The following is a 12213-nucleotide window of genomic DNA, read 5'->3' as shown; positions in this document are numbered from 1 at the left end:
CAATTATTTTATTCCTCAAATATTTTATGAGACAAACAAATGTAACACAAAACCTATTAAAACAAACCCTAAAACCTTGGAGAACCATATATCCACGCCTCTTTACTAACCAACCAAAGTATCATTTTTCCCAAAATAACTCTAAACCATGTCTTTTAAAGCACATTACTACATTCTCATTCTTTCTAATCTCATTCTTTCCAAGACCCATGAACCAAACACAATACCATAAAAAAAAACAATTTTTTTCTATACTAAGTTCACATATTTGATTACAACATCATGGACATGAAGAAGGTTACATGTGTTGTTCTCGTTGCCGCAGCCTCGATGAGTGCAACATTGGCTGCTACTGAGGTTCCTGCACCGGCCCCTGGCCCTATCAATGGTGCGTCGACGACTGTTGTTGGGTCCTTGGCCGGTGCCTCATTGTTGTCTTTCTTTGCCTTGTTCTATTAAGCTCAAAAAAATATGTGAAGGGAAATATAGGGAGAGAAGTTTATACAATATATGTAAATTGCATGGAATAAAGAGTGGTAGCCATGCATAAAAAAAATTGACTATGCTTAGGTGTATTGATAAATATGTTATACTTTGTTTGTAACTTGAAAATGTAAAATAAATTTGTTTTTCATAGTTATGTACAAATATGTACCATTATTGTGTAGAGTTAAAAAGTTTAAGGCTATGCTCTATAAGTCAAAAAAGAATATACGCATGCTTTAAATCATATTTTACGATATAGATAATGTTTTGAAAAGTAATATAACACAATGACATTATAATAAAATTTGATTAAATGTTTGCATAGAATTCTTTACACCGTTAATAAATATACATCAATGTAAAATTCTTTTGCTTTGAGGATGGGACATGATAATAATATTAAATTTCATAAAATCAAACGGCCATATAACTTATACAGAAAAACACCAATGAACATATAAATCATTCTCAAAATAACATAATTCAAGTAATTTATTTACATGAAAACAATCACCATGAATATTTTTGCAAGATGTTAATTTTCAATAAACCAAGAGTCTCAAAAAAACAAACTCACGTAACTTTTGGGGACACATTTTTCTTACAATTAATCAATGATTGATGAGAAGAAACCTCTTACAATAATCAATGTTACTGCACTTATGTTTAATTCATTAGGATTCTAAAATTGTTCTACAAGCAAAAACTCTAGTGTACTTTATGAAGTGACCTCATATATATTATTGCCGGTTGAAACTATGAAAAAAAATTAATCGATTAACCTAACTGTGGTTCAACCCAATTTGAACAGATTGACAGATTTCAAGTTCTAATCAGTTGACTTGACCAATGATAAACACTTAATTAATTTGTTTATCCAAGTGTTGAGTGAGTTCCAACCTTAATACTTATTTTATTTCTTACTTGAGGTTATAAAAAGAACACACATTTGAAGTTTTAGAATCAGAAGGGTCAATCATGAGCATCAAATTCCATAAATGAATTCAATTTGAGTTTAATGATATCTTTTCTAGTCTTTGTCTATGTACACAAGTAATGTTCCTTCTAGAATTAAGTCATATACAAATGATTGATATAACTGAAAAAAGTACGAAGCATAACTTTGATGACAATTAATCTTGTTGGAGAACATAAATTACCACCTTTAGTAGAGTTTCTTGTTCCAAAAATATGATACAAGATATCCATATTTTCTTTTAGAGTATAAATGCAATACCCAAAAATATTACTGTCAAGTTACCAAATCTATTATAAAACTTTGTGCGGAGAAAAGTCTTCAATTTATCAAAATTCCTTATGCTATCGTTTTATGTAATTTCAATATCACCGACATATATACCAAGTAAGGTACGCTTGCAACGTCAATTTCTTAAAACAACATTGTATGACATATTTTCAATCCAAATGTGAACCACTTCATCAAAATTTCCCAACTAAGACATAGATGCTTCCTTAAAGCCCAACAATAATTTCGTTAAACAAAACAATATCCATGTACGATATCTGATAATCAATATTATAAAAGTTTATAACACTGATCTCCGCAAAAGTACTTGAATAATATATGATTCATGTCTCCTTTAAATATTTAACTCCATGTCTTGAAGATGAATCCAACCATAAGAATACATCAACATTAAAATTTTAGAGAATGAATTTTGCTACTCATTATAAGCTTACAAAATTTAAAAATTAGTTTTAATAGTTGAGCGCGAAAGAATCAGTATAAAAAAATAGTAATAACAGTACTCATTTTATTACTCACTATAAAACATAAAAAAAAAAGCAATAAAATTTTTCCTTACTATAACCGTCACAACTACAAAGCAAATTGTGATAAAAATATTCTCATTTTAGTAAATACAAATTTAATTTTTTTAATTATATTTTATAATTAATAGTATGTACATTACTTTTAATTTATCATTTTTTATTTTGTATTCATGATAATCAAAAAACAATAATAGATAGTAAATATAATTCAATCTTCTCAAAAATAATAATTATTTAACTAATAATAATTATTTTTTCTTTTATTTATTATATTTTTAAATTATTTTAATTGATATAAAATAATTGAATATAAGCATTATTTTGTACGGAGGAAATAATATATTTTTCTACACATAGCACATGATAAAATGAGAAATATTATCAACAAAATTGAATGAAGTAAAAGAGATCATAAATTTAATGAGCAAAGCAAGTAGCTTCTGAGTTTGGTGTTTCACCAGCTGCAACTCATCACTGTCACTCCCTCGAACCTCATCAATTCAATTCAATTCAATTCAAAAAGAAAAAAATGCTGAACCCAACAAGAGCAGAAGCAGAACGGTTACTAGGAATCTCAGAAAAGCTTTTACAAAACAGAGATCTAATGGGTTCAAAAGAATTCGCAATTTTAGCACAAGAAACCGAACCCCTTCTAGAAGGTTCCGACCAGATCTTAGCAATCGTCGACGTCCTAATCGCTTCCGAAAAGCGTGTCAACAATAATCCCGATTGGTACTCCATTCTCCAAATCGATCGACGCTCCGACGACCTCGACCTCATCAAAAAACAATACCGCCGTCTCGCTCTCCTCCTCCACCCCGACAAAAGCCGATTTCAGTTCGCCGATCATGCTTTCAAGCTCGTCGCCGATGCTTGGGCTGTTCTCTCCGATCCAATTAAGAAATCTCACTACGACAAAGACCTATCGTTTTTCGCTCGTGTTGATTTATCTGTTCCCGGTTGGGTTCAGCAAGATAAATTACCGGTTCGGAGGACCGGGCCTGTGTCTGGACCCGGACCCGGTCCGAGAAACAGTGCTGCATCTGCTAGAGATGAGATTTCGGCAGATGAAAGCGCGCGCAGGAGGACCGCGACTTTTTGGACAGCGTGTCCTTACTGTTACCGTTTGTATGAGTATCCTAAGGTATATGAGGGTTTCTGTTTGAAATGCCCTAATTGTGAAAGATCCTTTCACGGTGTTAATGTTCCGTCGTTACCGCCGTTAGTTCCAGGACAAGAGGCTTATTATTGTTGCTGGGGTTTTTTTCCTATGGGGTTTGTGCTTGGTAACTCAGATGACAAAGAGCCTGAGCCGGTGGTGGTTGAACCTGTTTCTGAACCAGTTCCAGTCTCGGTTCAGCCTCCTTCTTCGCTTCCGAATTGGATGCCTGCACCAGTACCGGTCGAGAATGGTAGAAATAATGTAATGCCGGTAGTGCCCGTTACGACGCCGGCAAGGGTGGCAACTAGGTCCGGTGTTGTTTCGAATGGTGTTGGCCCGGGAACGGGTCCGAGGAAGCGTGGAAGGCCAAGGAAGTATTATTAATTTGTGTATTGAAAACATCAACATCAAAATCAAGGTGGACAATAATCGAAAAGTTTTTTGGGAGATGGAATGTGTAAGTTGTTTGATAGATTTAGACATTAGTTATGGATGGAAGATGGTTATGATGGATAGTTTTAGGTGCTGTTGTTGTGTTGTTTAAGTATCTTGTTTATGTAGATATAGTTAACATAGCTGTCTCATGATTGGTATATTTAACTCTTTAGTATCTATCTGCTGTTAGGGTTGATTTGCCATTTCCGCTAGTTGGTAAGGAGTAGAGCAATGTCAACTGTTTGCTATTGTTGAAATTAAATGCACAAGGTCTTGACTTCTAATATCCATAATTTCAAGTGGTTTTGAATTCATGTTTTCTTTTGCTAATCCCGTAAGCCGCCATTATGTAGAGGGGTCCTATCTATTTCTCAAAAGAAGAGAAATGGAGAGCTCAATTTCTATAGTTTTGGATATAATTTATTGCATACATTTTTATAACTACTGACATAATTCGTTGAGCTTCTATACGTCTAAAATTATAATAATTGTGAGCATCCTTACACTGTAAGTGTTCATGCTAGCAAACTGATTTGGGTCTTGGTGTCTTCCCTTCTTTGGTCATAGCTCTGTCATTTTAATGGCAAAGAGACGTTAATGTTGTAGAGAGAATATCAATTGCCACATGATTGCTTGACGTAGGATCCCAAAATTGATCAGATATGTTTGATTATGGTCATAGCATTGTTAGTTATTTGATTGTCAACCTCCCTGGTGTTAGTTATCGGGATCTTGCTGGGGAGATTTGGGTTTAAAAATGTTTGGAGATATAATCACCCTTGGAGGATACACATAACACATTCCCTTTATTAGCCAATGGATGAGTTTCCATTTCAGATAGTTAGTTACCTGATGAATGAGTTTCCTTTTCAGAAAGTCAGTTAGCTAGTAGTTAAGTTAGTTATTCATTAGTTACTAACTGAACTGTCACAGCTTGATTACATATAGAGAATTTGCTGCTCCATTTGTTCTATAAATACATTTATAGTGCATTTCCTTTTTAATGTGTATCAGTTTCGCTTGAGTTTCCTCATTCTCTATTTCTCTGTTACTTTGACCCTCATATTCCAAGCTTGAATCGGCAGGGCTTATGTTGGCTTTTGATGGGACTCGCTTTGCAGTGAGAATAAGTTCTGAAGTCCCTCTCTTAGGCTTAAGTCACTGATGAGGAATAATGAAAATACTCAGAAGATAGGTGGAAGTGAGTGAGCATACCTTCTTAATCGGAGGGGGGTTTTGTTACTTAATTTCTTCCTTCAATATTTCCACAGCTCAAGTCTTTCTATTGTCTTTGTGAAATCAGACAAAGTTCACAGCAACTATAGTCCATGCATGATGAGTATTTTTGCAATAGTTAAGTGCTTTGTAAACTTATTATTTTTAAAACTAAAATTGGGAACACATTGGATAAGGCATATACCAAGTGTTTGTCAATGTTTTATTCCTATGTGTTTAAATTTTTTTACTTAGTTTCTTATGTTTTGGTTGCTTGCTTGTATTGCATATGTAAGCTTAATTGCTTAACTAATTCAGAGCATTGGTTTCATTAATATATCTATTTCGTGAGAAAATTCAAGTTTGTGGATCCCTTGGCCTGAGATTTAGGTTTTTAGAAGCATCTTTTTGGATTCATTGAGTTGGTGTGCTGAACAAGTTGGGGTGCCAAAGAGTCATCTTTTGCTCTACTTTGAGGCCACCATTGTTGAGTCTTGTTGAGGAATCTTTGAGGCCACCATTGTTGAGGAAGTGTGCGAGTGAGGGAGATATTTATTTATTTCAATGAAGAATTAAGAAGTACTTCTTCTGGAATGAATTATAAAGAAAAAATAATAACTGAATTTAAGATTTAATACAACAGTTAATTATTTACTTGTCATATCTAAATGATTTTCTCTTTTGATCTAATCGTTTCTTTTGCTTGTCCTCACCGTTAAAAAAAAAAAAGTTCATGTTTTGTCAGTGTATTTGTTCAAAACCCCTTTCAAATTACGGCCTTTACCGGAAGGAGATTCTGCGGGTGCAAATTGAAGTGAAATTCACTATCGGAAGATTAATTTCGGTAGTACATTACATATGGTAAGTAAAAACGGAGAGTTGAATGAACAATTATCTTTTTTTATAAACGCATACTTTTGGAGGAATGTTAGGGTGGGGTAAAGTATTCTGGTTCTTTTTTTTATTTTTTGTCCAATCCAATTATTTCTCCAAGCCTTATGTCACGGTTGATATTTCAACAGTTTCTCTGTTACCCATTTGTTAAAATATACTTTTGAATTCGTTAATTTGGACAAACATTGAAGAGAAAGAAACCGTCTAATATTTCGCAAGATTTGTACCGAATTCGAAAGCAAACATTTTTGGTTGATCTGAAAAGGTTCACTTCAAAAATTGATTCAAGGATTGCTACCAACACATTTTCTATAAACGGTTTTGTAAAGTTAGATTTTAAAAAAGACTAAAAGTTGAAGAATTTAAAATAATAAGGATAAAATTAAAATTGTTTTATATCAGAGGAACCAAAATTACTATTTATCCTTATTTGTATTATTGTAGGTGAACTGAAGATTAACTAATAACTAACAAATATTTTCGAAGACTAAATAAAATGCCACTAACTTAACAGTTAAAAGGTAAAATAAAACTTAACAAATATTCGACCAATCAACGAAAGATCATAGTTAAAAGTTAAATAAGTACTAACAAGTATTTGGAAGATCAACGAAAAACCGACTTAATAGTTAAAAGTTTAAATAAGACCTAACAAATACTTGAAAAACCAACAAAAGACTAAGTTAACAAATAAAATGTTAAATAAGGTTTAACAAGTATTTAGAAGACTAACAAATAAACTTAAAAGTTTGGTTAAATAAGACTTAACAAATACTTGAAAGATCAACAAAATATCTAACAAAAATTTGGAATACAAACGAAAGACTAATTTAACAGTTAAAATATTAAATAAGATATAAGTACTTGAAGACAAATGAAAGACCAATTTAATAATTAAAATGTTAAATAAGATCTAAATATTTGGAGGACCAATAAAAGATTGACTTAATAGTTCAAAGTTTAAGTAAGACTTGTCAAGTTCTTTGAAGACCAACAAAAGACCAACTTAACCGCCAAAAGATTAAATAAGATCTAATAAGTATTTGAAAGACCAACGAAAGACCTAAGAAGTACTCGAAAGATGAACAAAAGACTAACATGATAGTTAAAAGATTAAATAAGACTTTACGAGTACATGAAAGATCAATGAAAGATCGATTTAACAGTTAAACAGTTAAATAACACCTAATAAGTTCTTCTAAGACCAACATAATATTTATTTAATATATTCAATTTCTTTAATCAAATTTTACTTATATTTAAGATTGGAGGGAGCTTTTCAAAGACTTATAAAATACCGACTTAACACTTAATTTTATATTTTCATTAATTTTATGATATTATAAATTAATTTCATATTTATCTAAGGATAGTTATTTTTAATTTAGTAGTTATTATATTATACACATCGTTTTTTACTCAATAGCTACTTTTTTTTTTCTCCCTAATACACATCAATAAAATTGCACAATTTTTTTTTTGTTTAGTAACAAATTTTTTTCTCAATAATTTTCATCTATTAAAGTTCATATTTTCTTTTAAATCACAACAAAACACACAATTGTTGTACATGTAATTTAAAGTTCATAGTGCATTTATATGCTCAAACTGGTTGCACACCAAATATACCATAAATGATTTTCAGTAAACTTAAACTTTGGGTCTATCATGAATGGTAGATAGAAGGGTGTGTTTATAAGGAAATGGGAGTGGTCTGGAAATTTTTGTCTCTTTCATAATCTTCACCATAAAATAAAAAATATTATTTTTGGCGTACTCTTTGAGTCGGGATGGTGAAAAAGACGATTCTATTTCGGGAGGAAAATCTTTGATCTTAGAGCCATGGGCTGGTAGTAGTTTGATCATCAGAATCAATAGAAAGCTGTGTGTTTTAGAGATGATCTGGATAGGTTTTATAGGTTTGGAAAGTAAATCAGGAATCAAATTTTGATTTCCTTTGATATGTTTTACTGTAAAACCATATCTTGAAAACCAATCTTTGAGCCTAAGAGTTTGAGGATCTGGAGGCAATTTATTTTTAAATTCGAGAATCCTAGGAAAAGAAGAATTATCCATTTGGACTTCAAACTGATAACCCCTCAGGTGGAAATCAAATTTTTGGATTCCCAACTTGATGGCAAGTGCTTCCTTGTAAGTGGTGTGGTAATGTTTCTCGGCTTCCTTGAATTGACCACTAGCATGACCGCAATAGTGTTTTGCTCCATTAATGTCTTCTATCAAGACTGCGCCCCAATAATGATCACTTGCATCAGTTTGTAGAATTCTTTTTCCATTTCCAGGAATTTTCAGGGTAGGTGGAGGTTGTGCAATCCTTTTCAGGGCTTTGACGGCTTCAGTATGCTTCGGTTCCAATGGTGGAGGACTTTTCCTAAGCAATTGTGACAGTGGACTTGTGTATTTATCAAGCTTTGGGATGAAATTTCTGATATAAGTGATTATACCAAGAAATTGTTGGATTTGTTTAATAGTGAGATTTTCATTTGGAAAATTTAACAATTCTTGAGCAATGTGAGGTTGAGGTTGATATTTCCCTTGAGAGAAATGCATTCCCAAAAAATCGATTTTCGTCTGGGCTAACTGGCTCTTCTTTTCAAGTAGCATCATTCCATGATCTTGGGCTATTTGGGAAAATTGACCCAATAACTATTTATGAGCCTTTTCATCTTTTGAAAATAACAAGACATCATCAATGTAGATGAGAATACTATCGAGAATGGGCTAAAAAATTCTAGTCATGGCCTTTTGAAACAATGAGGGAGCTACCTTAAGCCCAAATGGCAATACTGTCCAATGGTATTGAGCATTAGGAATGCAGAACGCCGTTTTGTAACGGTCTTTAGGATCAACACCTAATTGCCAAAATTCTGAATTCATATCAAACTTGGAATATATTTGAGCATCTTTGAGGAAGATGTTTAATGAATAGGTTTTCTGTAAGTCCTATAGTTTTAAATTCTAATTTATGTATTTTGGTGTGTTTTTATGTTGAACTCTGAGACTTTTTAGCCAAGTTATTAATATTTTGTGAGTTTAATGCCAAAAATATCTTTTTGGAGCTCCGATTAAATTTATTCGTTGTGGAATAATTTTATTAATTTACAATTAATCTTTTGTCGAAAAGGAAATTTTCTGAGATGCAGAGTTTTTCAGAAAAATTCATCTGGCAATTGAATTGCGGCGAGAGAAGATATTTTTCCAAAAAAGTGGTTTGAGAAGTGATGGGTATTTTGGTAATTTTTATAAATATCTAGATATTTTGAGATATTTGTTATATATATATATATATATATATATATGAAAGAAAAGGGAACGAAGTGTGGAAAATAAATTTGTTGTGTTTGAAGTGTAGATTTGGGGAAAATGAATTTAATGCTTTTATGGGTGAAAGTTTGGAGTTGGGTTTTTGGTGAAATTGATGAGTGTTTTCGTGGAAAAGAAATTTGATTCATCTATCTGTGCTGTTGAGGAAAAGAAATTTGATGTGTTTGAGTTGTGGTTTGTGAAAATTAGTTTGGCATGTGTTATGTTTGAGTTTTGTGGAAATTTGTGGTGATTGATGATTGAACTTGGTGTGGATTTTGTGGTTTTTGAATTGATCGAATTTAATGTAAATTGTGGATTAAATTTGATGTGTGTGGTGGAAAATAAATGTTTGAGTATGCTCTGTGTGGAATTTGAAAATCATTAGAGTTAAATGAGTATTAAAAATGAGGAATCTTTTAATATCTGCATTTACTTAATGATTGTCGTGAAAATCGTTAGAGTTAAATGAGTATTAAAAATGGGGAATCTTTTAATATCTGCATTTACTTAATGATTGTCGTGGTTAGAGCCAGAGTATGCTCATGCATTTCATTGTACATGGCGATCAAATGGGCCATGGTGATAGAGGTGACAGATGAGCCACGAGATGATGCCATGTGATTTTTTGGTTCATCTTATCCTTGCGGGGATTGTCGCATCGTGTAAAGTCCGCGATAGACTACACAGTTTTGGTAAATTATGCTGACCTGTGATATGTGGCACCTCGGTAAATAGTACTTTGGCATGTGATAGGCGGTACATTTACGATTTACGTTTTTAGTAAATCGTGATGACCCGTGATAGATGGCACCTCGGTAATTTAGTACTTCAGCCTGTGATAGGCGGTACAATTATGATTTACGGCCCTTCGAGGAGGGTTTTGATTGGAATTCCGAGTCCATGCATTTTGGCATATACGCATTGCATTAGGGTGCTTGGCACGCGAGTCATGCTTGATTTAATGTTATGATTGCGTGTGTAAACTCAAGTTGTTGTTGTGATTATGACATAATTGCTAAGTGTGATTGTCTGGATTTGTGTGCAAGTGTTGATTGATTGCGAAACCTCGCGAGTCATGTTTAATTTAATGTTATGATTGTGTGTGTAAACTCAAGTTGTTGTTGTGATTGTGCCATAATTGCTAAGTGTGATTGTTTGGATTTGTGTGGAAGTATTGATGGATTGCGAAACCTCTTTAAAAGCTGATTTTTGTTGTTTTCTGATGTGTATTCGAATACAAGAAGGTTGTATTCGAATACAACCATCCTGATTTGGCTACTGACTTATTTTTCAGCTGTGTAGTCAAATACACAGAGCTTGTAGTCGAATACAACAATCCTGATTTGGCTACTGACTTATTTTTCAGCTGTATAGTTGAATACACAGAGCTGGTAGTCGAATACAACCATCCTGATTTGGCTACTGACTTATTTTTCAGCTGTGTAGTCGAATACACAAAGCTTGTAGTCGAATACAAGCATCTTGTTTTTGCTACTGACTTCTGAAACAACCTTATTTTCGAATACAGAGATGTTGTATTCGAATACGACAGTGCAGTTTTGTTTAAAACTTCATTTTTCAACTTTGTTTATGCATGTTTGGCATATGCAAACCCTTTTAAGGTGCATGCTAAGTTGAAATGTTATTTTATGCATTGAAATCTAAATGCTATATGTTAATTGTTAATTTCGGTTGGTGACCCTTTACAATTATTGTGGAAATCTGGGCTTTGCCCTCTGATGAGAACAAGGATCTTCCCACTGGTTAGTACCCTGTAGATGGGAAGGTAGGTTGGACACACCTGACTGGAGCTGTGTCAGGAGGATTTTGCGGGGCACATGGAGATCACCCGGGTTGTAAAGTTTTTTGAGTCATGGTCAGATTAGACGGTTGTATAGGGACTAGAGGTATTTCTTTTGTGGATGTATTTACTGTATGTTGGAAGACTATACCTATACCAATATTGTCAGCTAGACTTTTATTGTGATGGGTTCATGTACTACTTTTTGATGTGACGTGGGAAAGTTAAGATTCTTGGGCAGTGGTATTGTACAGGTGTCTGCCAAGAATACCCCAGGGATATGAGCTATGTTTGATAGGTCTCATATCCCCGGTGCATTTTGCTGTTTTAAATACTTTAGATTTTTATTTCAAACTATTTCCGCTGCTTGTAAATGTTGTTGACTTTTGTCGTTGTATTTATCCAAAAGTATTTCCTTCTTTATGAATTTGTTTTTATGAATTTATTTAAAAAAAAAAATACACTCGTGCTGTTAAAAATCGGGGTGTTACAACTGTGGTATCAGAGCTTTGGTTTGGATTTCTTTGGGGATGTGGAGTCGTTATCTGATCATGCGTCGGGTAAGTTATCTGAGTTGTCGGGTTAGGTATAATTATTATGTGTTGATGTAGTCGGAAGTTAGTTTTGGAATTTTTTTTGAAGTAGTGTTAAGACTCTTCTTGATGATGGTTTATAGAGAACAATGCCACCAAGAAGGAATGACGCTCCAAGAGCCAACGCTAATAGGGATGATCAATTGGCGAAAGCTATGAATAACATGGCTGCTTCTGTTGCTGCACAGACTGCTGCCAAGACTCTTCGGGATCTAGAAAAGAGGGGAAGAGAAATCCGTGCTGCTGAGTCAAGAGGATTGGATGATTTTCATCGTTACAATCCTCCCAAGTTTAAGGGTGATGAGAATTCAGAGAAAGCGGATCAGTGGATCCAAGAAGTGGAAAAGATCTTCAAAATGATTAACTGTCAGGCATGAGTGAAGGTCAACTATGCCATTTAAGGCAGGAGTGAAGTGCAAGGTTGTTGATGGGATCAGCTCACGAGGAGGTGAACTGGGAATCATTCAAAAGGAAGTTTTTAGTCAAATACTTCCCGATGAGTACCAGGA

At 33.5% G+C, this 12213-nt stretch overlaps 1 protein-coding gene across 1 annotated transcript; it reads left to right on the top strand.

Annotated features, from left to right (window-relative positions):
- Nucleotides 1–2665: 2665 nt before the first annotated feature.
- Nucleotides 2666–5448, top strand: LOC101502408 (uncharacterized). The gene is made up of 2 exons (XM_004490387.4): nucleotides 2666–3899; nucleotides 4963–5448. The coding sequence occupies exon 1, from the start codon at nucleotides 2810–2812 to the stop codon at nucleotides 3824–3826; it is 1017 nt and encodes a 338-aa protein (XP_004490444.1). The 5' UTR covers nucleotides 2666–2809; the 3' UTR covers nucleotides 3827–3899; nucleotides 4963–5448.
- The last annotated feature ends 6765 nt before the right edge of the window (nucleotides 5449–12213 follow it).

This window comes from Cicer arietinum, chromosome 2 (genome assembly GCF_000331145.2).
Source record: "Cicer arietinum cultivar CDC Frontier isolate Library 1 chromosome 2, Cicar.CDCFrontier_v2.0, whole genome shotgun sequence".
NCBI classification, from domain to species: Eukaryota; Viridiplantae; Streptophyta; class Magnoliopsida; order Fabales; family Fabaceae; genus Cicer; species Cicer arietinum.
This window is presented reverse-complemented; position numbering and strand designations above follow the sequence as displayed.

Excerpts from the sequence above, each read along its gene's own strand:
- LOC101502408 (XM_004490387.4), top strand. The coding sequence starts at position 2,810 with ATGCTGAACCCAACAAGAGCAGAAGCAGAACGGTTACTAGGAATCTCA.